General features: G+C 46.9%; 1 protein-coding gene across 2 annotated transcripts; it reads left to right on the forward strand.

Moving 5' to 3' along the window:
* Window positions 1-1,532: 1,532 nt before the first annotated feature.
* Window positions 1,533-13,941, forward strand: LOC118543256 (sialic acid-binding Ig-like lectin 8). 2 transcript variants are annotated; one of them, XM_036104117.2, is made up of 7 exons: window positions 1,533-2,025; window positions 2,228-2,506; window positions 2,735-2,782; window positions 3,654-3,911; window positions 4,570-4,666; window positions 4,995-5,091; window positions 10,905-13,941. In XM_036104117.2, the coding sequence occupies exons 1-7, from the start codon at window positions 1,581-1,583 to the stop codon at window positions 11,079-11,081; spliced, it is 1,401 nt and encodes a 466-aa protein (XP_035960010.1). In that variant the 5' UTR covers window positions 1,533-1,580; the 3' UTR covers window positions 11,082-13,941. The 2 variants fall into 2 exon arrangements, with proteins under 2 accessions (XP_035960010.1, XP_035960011.1); XM_036104118.2 differs by having other exon boundaries at window positions 4,995-5,078; window positions 10,905-11,010.
* Window positions 13,942-14,158: the final 217 nt, after the last annotated feature.

Here is a 14,158-nt window from a genome sequence, read left to right on the forward strand (position 1 = left end):
AACAATTAGCATTAAAGTGACTCTCGGGGCTCCTTTGGGGGGAGTGGGGTGTGCAATAGGGATGGGGACCCAGGGGGGAGGTCCAAGATGCCTGCAATGCTCTATTTCTATACTGTGATGAATCACTGAGTTGTTTTTGTGGGCATCCTTCTTTGTGTGTATCTTATATTTCCCCCCCAAAAAATGTGTCAAAAGAACCAACATCGGTAGAAGAGGGTACCACCTACCAGGATTCCCAGAACCTTCTCCCAACCCCCAGACACATAGTTAAAACTAACCTTCTGGGGGCGCCTGGGTGGCTTAGTCGTTAAGCGTCTGCCTTCGGCTCAGGTCATGATCCCAGGGTCCTGGGATCGAGCCCTGCATCGGGCTCCCTGCTCGGCAGGAAGCCTGCTTCTCCCTCTCCCACTCCCCCACTGCTTGTGTTCCTTCTCTCGCTATGTCTCTCTCTGTCAAATAAATAAATAAAATCAAAAACAAAACAAAACAAAACAAAAAACTAACCTTCTGTGAATTCAAGGGCACATCTCTTCTCTCACAAAATCCCTACCATCTTGAGGGTGGATGACACCTAGCTGGTGTTCCTCACTCCGTGTCCCCTGCACACCCGACTCCTGGGAGCAGACCCTGCATTGGCAAAGCCCCAGAGGTTGCCAGACCCTGCATGCTCTGGAGCAATGAAGAGAAGCATGGCCCCGTGAGATACCAGCGGTGAAGAAATCATCCTGGTGCCAGATGGCCACGACGAAGGGGGAAAGCGGACATTTCTATCCCTTTCGAAATCTGCCCCTTCTCTTCTGCACTTCTCGCATACCAACCCCGCTTACAATAACAGCCTCAGGTTCCCTCTCCTTTGAGTGGGGTTCCCCTCAACATCCTTGGAGTCTTCGTTTGCACGGCCTGAGTGTCCCCTCTGCCCAAGCTTTCTGTAACAACCTCCAACCTGGGGGGACAGCAGCCCCTCACTCTGCCTCTGCCCCCTGTCACAGGGAGCTCCAGGCGCTGGACACTTGCTGTCTCCCCACTGGACAGTGACTCTTGGGTCAGTGGCCGGGGCTAGTGTGTGACCTCATGAGCAGGGAGGGGATGCCCACTGTGTGGATGCCAAGGGAGGGAAAACAGTTGGCCTCCTCACACTCCCAGCCCTGGCCTCCCCCATCTCTTGTATCCCTGTGACTTCCACAGACATGTACAGCCTGCGATTCAGGGGGTCTGGCCAGAAGGGACCCGTTTTCAGTTTGCAGAAAACAACTCCAGAGGGAGGCTGTATCAGCAGGGAGGTGGGCGATGGGGCTCGAGCCCTGCACAGGGGGTGAATTTAGCTCCCTGAGGGCTCTCACCCTCTCTGGCCTCTAGGGTCCCCAGGAGTGGACATGTGGTGGCAGATGGCTGATGCCCAATGGCTGTCCTGGCCCTGACAGCATCTGGGTGTGAGGTTCCTCCTCTAAGGAGGGTCACTGTTCTGACATCACTTGCATCTTCCTGTCGGGGCTTCCTCTGAATCTTGCAACTTTTAGTTCCTGAGAGACCAACCCTGAGAAACAGACACCCTGGGGACCCTGGCACTGCCAAGCCCGGACATGCTCCTGCTGCTATTGGCCCTGCTCTGGAGGAGGGAGGGGGCTGATGGCCAGAGGTGGTCTGAGAGGAGGGTCCAGGGGCATTACAGCCTGCAAGTGCGCGGCTTGGTGGCCGTGCAGGAGGGCCTATGTGTGCTCGTGCCCTGCAGCTTCTTGCACCCCCAGGACCAAGGGTCTGACTTTACCTCAGCTCTCGGCTACTGGTTCCGGGAAGGGGCCAATGTACACCAGGATGCTCCAGTGGCCACAAACAACCCAGGTCGTAAAGTGCAGGAGGAGACCCAGGGCCGATTCTACCTCCTTGGGGACCCCTGGGCCTACAACTGCTCCCTGGACATCAGAGATGCACAGAGAAGGGACTCGGGGACATACTTCTTTAGGGTGGAGAGAGGGCCTTATGTGAACTACAATTACGGACAGAACCAGCTCTCCGTGCGTGTGACGGGTAAGGAGCAGACTCCAGGTGAGGCCACAGGGGAAGGATGGGGGTCCCAGCGCAGGGCTGGGATGGAACTCCCCTCCTGGGAGGGATTGGGGGTAACCCATGTCAGGACTCAGAGGCAGGAGCTGAACCAAACCCTGAGACTTCTCTCGGGGCCTCCCCTTGACCCTCCTTCTGATTCTCGTGTCTCCCCATCTCCTCACAGCCTTGACCCACACACCTGACATCCTCATCCCAGGGACCCTGGAGTCTGGCCGCCCCGGGAACCTGACCTGCTCTGTGCCCTGGGCCTGTGAGCGGGGCACGCCCCCCATCTTCTCCTGGACGTCAGTGGCCCTCACCTCCCTGGACCCCAGGACCCACCTTTCCTCGGTGCTCACCCTCATCCCACGGCCCCAGGACCATGGCATGCCCCTCACCTGTCAAGTGACCTTGCCTGGGGCCAGAGTGACCACAATGAGGACCATCCACCTCAATGTGTCCTGTGAGAGCCAGGCCAGGACCCCCTGGGTCCCTGATGGGGTCCTGAGGGCAGTGGGGTGGGGGGTCAGGGCCTGGGACATTGAATGCTGGTCCCAAAATCCAGGCTGGGGGAGGGTTAGGAGAACACCTGTCTCCACTCTTTCCCCATTTATGCAGCTCCTGGGGACAGAAGGCCAATGTCCACCAGCCTTCCCCATTAACATGAATCCGCTATGTCTTTCTGTCCCAGACTCTCCGCAGAACTTGACAGTAACTGTCTCCCAAGGAAATGGCACAGGTAGGATGGAGCTTCCTCCTGGGGTGTGGGGAGCAAGGGCAGGGCTGGGTCCCCCTTGTGGGTGAACCCAGGGGTTATCCCCCTCCCCAGCCTCCATGGCTCTGTGAGCAGCAGTCCCCTTCAGCCGCCTCCTCCCCCACCTTCCGCACTCTATCCCCCCCCCCCCCCATTATCAGGAGAAGAGAACAGGGCAACATGCACCCAGCAGATCTGTCCCTTGTCATGCATCTCCTGATGACTCCTCCTGGCCCATCTTTTATTCTCCCTAATAATTGCTTATTTATGTACTTCTGAACAGGTAATATATTCACATAGACAGACTTTCAAAATGCACAGCAGAATTTGTCTTCAGATACCCAGTCCCCTCCTGGGAAGTGACCCGTGTCCATAGACTGCTCTGAGCCTTGGTGTGTTTGCCTAGGGGATCTGAGGGTCCTCTGATATCAGTAGTACAGACTGCCCTCGATCTTCTCCTAGACTGTGGAGTTGATCCATCCCGTGGATGGATTCTGATTCTATGTGTGTCTTCTCCTAATGGGAAATCACAGCATTCATTTTATTCTATTAGCCAAAATGCTGCAATGAGTAATCTTGTGTCTCCTTTCACAACTGTGTGTATGTATGTCTGTGGGATAAACTCCTAAAAGCAAAATGGAGCTTTTATGTTCTTTCCAAGTTGAAATATGTGGCCAGTTGTCCTGAATGGAGGGTGGACAAGTGTGCATTCCCACCAACAAGGGGAAAAAAGCATGCTTTTTCCTGCACTTCAACCTACTTCTGTTTCTCTGTCCCCTCATCCAGTCTGTTTTCAAGTCCTTCTGCTTTCTCTCCACCTTTTTGTCTCTCTAACCCTCTGTCTCTTTTTCTCCAGCACCCACAACCCTGGAGAACGGCTCGTCTCTTTCAGTCCTGAAGGACCAGTCCCTGCTCCTGGTCTGTGTTGTCAACAGCAACCCCCCTGCCAGGCTGAGCTGGGCCCGGGGGAGCCTGACCCTGTGCTCCTCAAATCCCTTGAACCCTGGGGTGTTGGAGCTGCCTCAAGTACAGGAGAAAGATGAAGGGGAATTCACCTGCCGAGCTCAGAACCTGGTGGGCTCCCAGCATGTCTCCCTGAGGCTCTCCCTGCAGAGTGAGTGCACCTGTGGTGGGGGGGGGGCTGGAGGAGAACAACAGCACCACCCCCAGGACCCCCAGAAACCCCTGAGCCTTACCGGGGAGCTCAGCTCTGGTCTGTGCTCCCCTGTGAGACCAAGATATTCCCTGCCACCTATAGTCTCACTGTCCTCTTCCTGCCAGATCAGGGCGGTAGGGTGGGGTGAAGGCTGGGAGGGGAAGCCAGGGGGAAGGACGTGGGTCTTGAAAGAGAGGGGCCGGGGCCTGCACAGGTGTGTCCGGGGACACAGATCCTTGATTTGTGGGGCAGGGAGGAAGGTGAGGCAAGTGAAATGCTCACCATGAGCACAAAAATTTAAGGAGAAGCCAAAAAACCTTAGTAATGAGAAGTAATACTGCAATGCAGTGTTTTTTTAAAATATAAATGAATGCAAAATAAATATTACCATGAACGAAATACCTGCATTTTAAATAAAGACAGGCTGCAATCCAGCCCCCCACCCCCGCCCCCGTATGCCTCCCTCACCCGGCCCTAATCCCTTCCCCAAGACCCAGGTGCCCCTGTTTGGAGTCTGGCGGAGGGGCTGGAAAACAGGAATCTGGGGGCCTACAGGCAGTGGGAGAAGGTACCGAGTTCTTGGAGAGGAATGACCAATAATCCAATCTGTCTGCAGGAAAAGCATGGCCTTTTTCAGAGAGGATGCTGGGGGCAGCTGGGGGAGCAGGTGTTATGGCTCTGCTCTTCCTGTTTCTCTCCATCATCATCATCACGTGAGCACTGACCCTGGGGTTGGAGGGATTGTCCTGGGGTGGAAAGGGCAGGCGGGCACAGATTGGAGGGACCTGGATGGGTCAAGACCCTGAAGCAAGGGCAAGAAGGAAGTCGATGGCACCTGGGTGAGTCTTTCACAGAACTCTGGCCTCACTGTGCAGGATGGGGAAGCCTGCGTTCTCAACACTGGGGTCTCCAGAACGGGACCACCGTTCTCCTACCTCCATCACCCTTCCAGCCCCTTAAGAGAGAACAGAGGAGGGAGTTAGTCTGCTTACAGCACCCTGAGCTGTCCAGACTGAAAGGCTCTCTGGTCTCTTCTCTCAGAGTGAGGTCCTGCAGGAAGAAAGCCACAAGGCCAGCAGTTGGCATCAGGAATATGGGCATGGAAGGTGCAAGTGTTGTCACAAGGTCAGTCTCTCAGGTGAGTGACCTGGGCATCTTGCCTTTGAGCATCCTTCCTGGACACCTCCCCCCAGGATGGCCCCCAGGATTGCTCCGTTCAGCATGGCCAAAGTTGCTCTCCTTATCTCCTCCTCCTCCTTAAGGATTCCCCATCTTTGTGACAGCACAACCACCCCCTCTTCTTTCTTTCAGGCCAGGCATGGAGGAGTCACCTTCTCTCTGTCCTCCCTTTCTTCTCCTACAGCCCCAAATTCACCATGTCTTGTCTATTTTTCCTCTTAAGGAGAGCTAGCATCAGCCCCCCCCATTTGACTCCCATCATTGCCAAAGCTTCAGAATCTTTTCCCTGGACCCCCTCACCTCCTTGCCTCTCACCTCCCTTGTCCTACACTAAGCAGTCATCTAAAAACCAACAGTATCCAGTTCCTCTGCATTTGAACTGCTTGCCTTTGTTGTCTAGACCAGAGGTTGGCAACTTTTTCTAATCTAAGGCCAGATAGGTATTTTTGGCTTTGCAGGCATTACAGTCTATTGTAAGCACTCAACTCTGTTGTTGTCGAGTAAAAGCAGCCACAGACCATATGTAAATGAACGAGCACAGATATGTTCCAATAAAACTTTTTTACAGACGCAGGCAGTGGGCCGTATTTGATCCATGGGCTATGGTTTGTGGACCCCTCACCCAGAGAATAGAGTCCAAACTCCTTACCCTATAGCCCTGCATATTCCAACCTCTCAAGCACACCTACCTCTCCAAAAGGACTAGGATTAGGGTGGAGTGAGGGAGGAACTTGTCCCAGATGCAAAACTTAAGGTGGTGCTCAAAAATCTCAGTAATCCAGATAAATAATGTTTTAATATACTATTTTAAAAATCAAAATTAAGGCAAAAAATCCACGATGAGGAAAATACAAAAAACCTAAACAATGACAGGATCAGTAGACTAGGGTTAGTTAAAAATTATTTAAGATCATAAATGAGTCTAGAGAAATTGTCAAACATGGCAGCATTCTCAAATAAAAATGAGAGAAGCAGAGAAGTTGATTTTAAAAAAACGTCCTCTCTACGTTTGCTTCCAGTAAAACCAGAAAAGCAAAATTATCAAAAATTCTGGTTTGGGTATAAATAAAATCTTTAAACTGAAAGTAATGTTTTATTACATACACTCTTTAAGTTTGCAGTAATATTTCAATTATTTTAATGTTGTGAAAAAATAACCTTTAAAAATATACAAAAACATTTTTTAGGGGCACACATGTTTTCTTCGGTCTCAAGCTCCAAATGGTTCAGAAAGTCACTCTTACTTTCTACTCCATCCACTCCTCTGAACAAGGTTATTTGTGTCTCTGGGTCTTTGCATGGGCTGTTCCTTTCTCCTCAAATGCTTTTCCCTCCCATTTCCACTTCTTCATTCCTGTTCAACCTTCATGCTCCAATGTAAATGTTACACTTTTCATCCATTTATATTCAGAGTGTGACTGGAAGCCTTTGGAGGATTTTGAGCAAAGTACCGTGCATGCTTTCATTCATTAATTCGTTCAGGAAATGTTACTGAGCACCTGCCAAGTGACGGGCATTCAACTGCCAAAGATTCATCTATGAAAAAGAAATTTGGGGAGCTTGGGTGGCTCAGAGGGTTAAGCATCTGCCTTCAGTTCAGGTCACGATCCCAGGGTCCTAGGATCGAGCCCCACATCGCGCTCCCTGCTTCTCCCTTTCCCTCTGCCATTCCCCCCACTTGTGCTCTCTAGCTTTCTCTATCTGTCAAATAAATAAAATCCTAAAAACAAAAAAAGAAAAAACATTTCATCTTGGGCTCAATAAGTTTAGTCCAGACAGAGGGATACAACCAACTAATCAAACAAACAACCAAACAGCAAGTAAGTGACTACAATGTGAAGGACAGACATGTACTTTGGGGAAAATGCAGGGCACAGAGACTGGGAATGCTGGGGAGGTGGCTCGTATTTTTGTTGCTCTTTATGTATTGTGGTGAATTTGCCACCCAGCCGTCTTTAAATGTACAGTTGTACGACAGAGCTCCAGAACATTTTCATCTTGCAAAACAAATTCCATAAGTACCCATTGAACAACAACTACCCACTTCCCCTGCCACTCCAACCCCTGGCAACCACCACTCTATTTTCTGTTTCTGTAGGTTCAATGACTTTAGATACCTCACATAAGTGGAATCATGCAGTTTTTGTCTTTTTGTGACTGGCTTATTTCACTTAGCGTTATGTCCTCTAAGCTTATCCATGTTGTAGCCTGTGACAGGATGTCTTTCTTTCTAAAGATTTATTTATTTTTTATTTGAGAGAGAGAGCGAAAGAGCATGCAAGAGGGGGGAGGGACAGAGGAAGAGGGAGAGAGAGAATCTTAAGCATACTCCCCACTGAGCATGGAGCCCGATACGAGGTTCAACCCCATGACCCCGAGATCATGACCTGAGCTGAAATCAAGAGTCAGACACTCAACCAACTGAGCTACCCAGGTGCCCCAGGATGTCCTTCTTTCTAAAGACTGAATAATATCCTGTTGTTTGTATACAACACATTTTCTTTATCCATTCATCTACTGATGGATATTAAGGTTACTTCCATCTCTAGCTATTGTAAATAATGCTGCGATGAACATAGCTATATAAATATCTTTTTGAGAGCCTCCTTTCAATTTTTTTTGATAAATACTCGTAAGTGGAATTGCTGGATCATGGGAGTTTTCATTTTAATTTTTTTGAGAAACCACCATACTGTCTTCCCCAGTGGCTGCACCATTTTACTTTCCCACCAACAATACACAAGGGTTCATTTTTTTCTACATCCTCACCAACACTTGCTTTTTTTTTTTTTGCCTTTTTAAAAAAGATTTTATTTATTTATTTGAGAGAGAGAGCACTAGTGGAGGAGGAGAGGCAGAGGGAGAGAGAGAGAGAAGCAGATTCCTGTTGAGTGCAGAGCCTGACACGGGGCTCGATCCCAGGATCCTGAGATCATGACCTGAGCCGAAGGCAGATGCTTAACCGACTGAGCCATCAGGTGCCCCTGTTTTTTGCTTTTTATAGTGGACATCCTCATGGGTGTGAGATGATATCTCATTGTAGTTTTGATTTGCATTTCTCTAATGATTAGCAATGGAGAGTGTCTTGCATAGGCTTATTAGCTATTTGTGTATCTTCTTTGGAGAAATGTCTAATTCAAGGTTTTTTACCCACTTAAAAAACTGGGTTGTTTGTTTTTGTTGTTGTTGTTGAGTTGTAGAAGTTCTTTTTTTTTAAAGATTTTATTTATTTATTTGACAGAGATACAGCAAGAGAGGGAACACAAGAAGGGGGAGTGGGAGAGGGAGAAGCAGGCCCCCCGCCGAGCAGGGAGCCCGATGCGGGGCTCGATCCCAGGACCCTGGGACCACAACCTGAGCCGAAGGCAGATGCTTAACCATCTGAGCCACCCAGGCGCCCCGAGTTGTAGAAGTTCTTTATACATTCTGGATATTAACATCTTTTCAGATATATGATTTGCAAACATTCTCTGCCATTACATAGGTTGGTTTTTGGTTTTTGTTAGTGATGATTAAGCGAAGACATGAAGGAGCCTCAAGACTTCGCAATCTATTGTGACCAAAGAGCACTCTGGGCAGAAGAAATAGCAGGTGCAAATGCTCAGAAACAGGATGTAGACCAGTGAGTGGAGGACCAGCAGGAAGTTTGTGTAATTAGACAGAGGGAGGCAAGTGCCAACAGGCAGGAAATGAGTTTGGAGAAGCCAGGGTATGTGTAAATCATGTCTGCACACGTAGTCCACTGTGGGCATCTGGAGATATTTGAGCAGAGGAAGGACATGATCCAGCTTTCATTTTCACAGATCCCTCTGCCTGCTGTGTGTAAGAAGAGACTGTGTGTAGCAGGGAAGTTAGAAAGGCGGCTGGAGGAACATTCCGGGCAGGAGATGATGGTGACCAGAACCAGGATGGCATGAGGGTGGGGCATGATTGCATTCCAGATGAAGTCTGAAGTTAAAACTAATGGGAATTGCTAATGGATTGAGGGTGGGATAAGAGTGACAGAAAGGGGTCCAGGATGACTCCTAGATTTTTGCACTGAGCAGCTAGAAGAATGGAGGCATCAATCATTATGCTTGAGAAGATTGTAGGAGGAAGAGATTTGGGGGAGAAAAGGAGAAGTTCAGTTTGAATATGTTTTGTGTGCGTTTTGGACACAAAAGAGAACGGGGATTTTAACTACACCATCAGATCAAAGTCCACAGTTCAAGAAAGGGAATGGACTGGTGGGTAAGGCTTTGGGAGCCACTAGCCTATAGATGACATGAAGCCAATAGAGTGAATAAGGTCACAAAGTGAAGTTGAAGAATCAGAGTCTGGGGCCCCTCTCATACTTAGGGGTCAGGAAATGGAGAGCAACCAGCAAAGTGGCTGCCAGGGCAGTTGATGAATATCTTGTGGTTAAGAAAAGAAAGCCTTTTATTTAGGGAAGACATGCAACAGGGTCACCTGCTGTTGCAAAGTCCAGAGAGGCGGGGAGTGAAAAGGAACCATTTAGATTTCACTAAGCAGAGGTCTCGATAACTACAGTGTCAGGAAGGGGTTGTGTGTGTGTATCTTATGTTGAATAATCAAGAGAGAACGGAGGAGCAAAAACATGAACTGTTTTGTTAAAGTGTTCTCTTTTTGAGGGGGCAACAGAAACAGATGCCCCCCCCCCGGGCCACACCAGCTGCTCTGCAGTAATGAGCTCCTACACATTTAGTGGCATCCAACAGCATAATTTTATCATCTTACAGTTCCAGAGGTGCCAAGTCCAAAATGGGTTTCACTGGGTTAAAGTCAAGGTGTTGGTAGGCGGGGCTGAATTCCGTGTGGAGGCTCCAGGGGAGAATGCATTTCTTGCCTTTTTTCAGCTTCTGGAGGAGGCTGGATGGCCTTGGTCTCTGTCTTCAAGGCCAGAAGTCTTCAAATCCCTCTCTGCCTCCTTTCATTGTAAAGAGAAAAACCCCCGTGATTACATTGACCACACCCAAATAATCCAGGGCAATCGCCCCATCTCAATATCCTTAATTTAATTCCATCCCCAAAGTCCCTTTTGCCATATAAGGTAACATATTCATAGGTCCCCGGGGATTAGGGCGTGGGCATTTTTGAGGGGCTGTTTTTCTGCCTGTATCACAGGGACATAATTTCTTTGACTGAGTGTCCTTCCACGAAACTGCGAGCTTCCTAAGGACAGGTGCTGTACCCGAATCAAGGCTTTGTAATTCTCTCTCCCTCACCCAGTTCCCATCCATTATATAATAATTCACAATTAGATATTTATTTGTTTAACTTACTCCTTGCCTCCTCCCTGGGTTAAAAAGTAAGCTGCAAGGGGGAAAAAAAGAGTAAGTTGCCAGAGGTCAGGGCCTACGTGTGCTGTGTCCATTATAGTATATACAGTGTCCAGCTCAGGGCCTCGTGCACAGAGGGCCTCAGTAGGACACCAGGCTTTGGGGTCAGGAAGACCTTGGACTGGACCCTAGTTTCACCAGGGATTTTGAGCATGCTACTTCCTTGGTTCACCCTCCATTTTCATAGTGATAAAATGAGGACAACAATAACATCTTCCTGATGGGGTTGTTGTGGGAAGTTAATGAGATTCACAAGCGCCAAATGAAGTGCTACGTATTAAATATTTGAGGACAGTATGAATGGAGGAGATTCAACAAAAATGTGCACGGGATGAATGGATGAATGAGTTCATGGGCTTCCCTCCCAGGTACTCTCTGCCTTATCCTGTCCCCACCGATCTGCTCTGACTCCCTTTTCTCTCCCTCCACTCAGGGTCCCCTGATTGAATCCTGGGCAAGCAGCCTTCCCCCAGATGCAGCTACCCCCTCCTCATGGGAGGAAGAAGAGCTCCATTATGCATCCCTCAGCTTTCATGGGACAGAGCCTTGGGGCTGGCAGGAACAGGTGGCTACTGGTATCGAGTACTCGGAGATCAAGATTCACAAGTGAGAGCCTGCTGAGACCCAGCCCTGGATTGAGGGATCTTGGCCCCTGAGGGGCAAAGAAAAGGCCAGAGGCTGATTCCTGTAGAATTAAAAGGCCTGCAGGTGATGAGCTGTAAGTACAGTGGAAAGAACATAGGCTTTGGAAACAGAGAGTTTCAAGTGCAAAGTCACACGCCGCCCCTTTACTAAGTAAGCGACAGACTAATCCCTACCTTTCCATGCTTCAGTTTCCTGCTCTGTGAAACAAGGATGAGAAGCCCTAACTGCAAGTTTGTGGTGAGAATTATAGTAGGAAAATCCTGTCAGAGCTCTTGGCACAAAGCGTATGCTGACCACATGCTGGATCCCTGCGCTTTGAGCAGCAAAGTCTCCCTGACTCTGGAGGGCTCCAGCAGCAGCCCTCACTCTGGCCTGCTGACACGCCTCCTCCTGGAACGCCCTCCCACCAGGCCTTCCTCTGCCTCTGTTCTTGAAAGCCAAGCTCAAGAGGTAGACTTCTGGGTTCAGAAAGGAATCAAACAGTGGGACATGATCTCTCCCCATAGAGACAAACCAAACATATGAGGAAGGTTCCCAAACGTGTAAGTACATACATATGTATGCACACATAAATTGGCAAGTTGGTTCCAGAGTTTACATAGAAATGTGAGGGACCTAGAACAGCAAAAACAGTCTGATAAAAGAGCACAGTTGGAGAAATAAGACTTTACTATAAAGCTAGAGTAATCAAGACACTGTGGTAAGGGACAGAATAGAGTCCATAAATAGAGTGTGTATATATAGTTAATTGAACAGGTCCAAGTCTATTCAATTGGGAAAGGAGGGACTTCTTATTTTTATTTTTTTTTTAAAGATTTTTAAATTTATTCATTCGAGACACAGAGATACAGAGAGAGAGAGAAAACATGAGCAAGGGGAGAAGCAGAAGGAGGGGGAGAAGCAGGCTCCCCGCTGAGCAGGGAGCCGAATGCGGGGCTTGATCCCAGGACCCTGGGATCATGACCTGAGCTGAAGGCAGACACTTAACCATCTGAGCCACCCAGGTGCCCCAAGGAGGGACTTTTTAACACATGGCAGTAGAATAAGTGGGTCAAGGTTTGGAAACAATGAACCTTGACCCCTTTCTCATGTCACATGCAAAAAATTAGTCTGAGATGAATCATAAACATAAAAGTGAAAACTATAAAGGTTTTATAATTGTGCTGCCCAGTGTGGTAGCTACTAGCTTCGCATGACATTTAAGGCATGCTACACTAGGGGCACCTGGGTGGCTCAGTCATTTAGAGCATCCGACTCTTGGTTTCGGCTAGGATTGCGATCTCAGGGTCCTGGGATAGAGCCCTGCATCTGCCTTGCTCAGTAGGGAGTCTGCTTGTCCCTCTCCCTCTGCTCCTTCCCCACCGCTTGCGCTCTCGCTCTCTGTCTCTCAAATAGATAAGTAATTCTTTTTTTTTAAAATATATGGTACATTTACTGTGCAAAAAAAAAGAGATAAAAGATCTCATTAATAATTTTTAATATTGATTACCTGCTGGAATGATAATATTTTAGATATATTGGGTTAAATACACTATTATTCAAAGTAATTTCACAAGTTTCTTTTCACTTTTTTTATTATAGCTACTAGATTTTTGAAATTACATATTTGGCTTGCACTATTTTTCTATCAGACAGAATTGTTCTAGAAGAAAATTTAAGAGAATATCTATGGGTATGCAAAGATTTCTCGTAGGACATCCACAACAGTAAGCATTATATATATTTTTTTCATTAAAAACTTCTGTTCATCAAAATACACGACTAAGAAAATGAAAAGGCAAGCCATAAATTGGAAGAAATATATATAAATATCTATATATATATATCCCTGAAAAGAGGCTTGAACTTAGAATATATAAAGAATTATTACCAGTTAATAACACAATAACCTAATTTTTAAAATGGGAAAAAAGACTCAATCATATATTTCACAAAAGAAGAGATCCAAATGGCCAGTAGGTACATGAAAGGTGGTCAACACCACTGGACATCAAGGAAATGAAAATTCATCACAATGAGATGCCCTATCAGATCTGTTAGAAAGGCTAAAATCAAAAAGCCTGAGCACACCAAATGTTGAGAGGGTGTGGAGGAATTGGAACACTTGTATATTTCTGGTGGGATGTAAATAGTACAACTGTGTGTTCTGTACAACAGTGTGGCAGTTTTGTATACAGTTAAACATAATATACCCACTCTATGACCCAGAAATTCCACCCCTAATTTTTACTCAAGAAGAATGAAAGCAAAGGTCCACACAAACATTTGTATATGAATATTTATAGCAGCATTATTCATAATAACCAAAGGTAGAAACAACTCAAATGCCCATCAACAACAACAATAACAATAACAACAACAACAACAACAAAATACCCATCAACAAGTGAATGGATAACCAAAGTATTATAGCCAAACAACAGAATACTATTCATCAAAATAAAAGAATGAACAGTTGGCACATGTAAGAACCTGAATGAATTTCAAAAACATGTTGAGTGAAAGAAGCCAGATACAAAAGAATATACTCTATAATTCCGCTTAGATGAAGTTCAAGAACAGATGAAACTAATCTATTGGGACAGAAATTCACAAAAGCAGCTGCCTCTGTTTGGGGGTGTGTGGCTGGGGAATAACTTTAAATGGTGCACAAGGAAACTTTCTGGGGTGCAGAAAACATCCTGTATCTTGATTGGGATAGTAGTTATATGAGTGTATGTATTTATCAAACCTCATTGAATCATACATGTAAGATTTGTGCATTTTACTGTATGTAAATCTACCTTTGACAAAAAAATAATAAAAAATTTCAACAATAATGAAAAGGCTTTGGGTAAAATTCAACAGCCATATCTACTTAAGACTGTAAGGTGGGGAGATACAGGTTTAGATATAGAAATAGTATAATGTCCACCTCTGTTGATGTGTATATGCAATGGTTAACTCAGGATGTCCTTGGTTTTCTGTCATTCAAATGAGGTGGTTTTGGAAATATCTGTGAATCTATGCATTTTGACACATAGATACAGTGGTTAAATAAGT

Source organism: Halichoerus grypus, chromosome 15 (assembly GCF_964656455.1).
Source record: "Halichoerus grypus chromosome 15, mHalGry1.hap1.1, whole genome shotgun sequence".
Taxonomy (NCBI): domain Eukaryota; kingdom Metazoa; phylum Chordata; class Mammalia; order Carnivora; family Phocidae; genus Halichoerus; species Halichoerus grypus.

Excerpts from the sequence above, each read along its gene's own strand:
- LOC118543256 (XM_036104117.2), top strand. The coding sequence starts at position 1,581 with ATGCTCCTGCTGCTATTGGCCCTGCTCTGGAGGAGGGAGGGGGCTGAT. Across the intron at positions 2,026-2,227 it reads GCTCTCCGTGCGTGTGACGG|CCTTGACCCACACACCTGAC; the intron begins GTAAGGAGCAGA and ends ATCTCCTCACAG. Across the intron at positions 5,092-10,904 it reads TCACAAGGTCAGTCTCTCAG|GGTCCCCTGATTGAATCCTG; the intron begins GTGAGTGACCTG and ends CCCTCCACTCAG.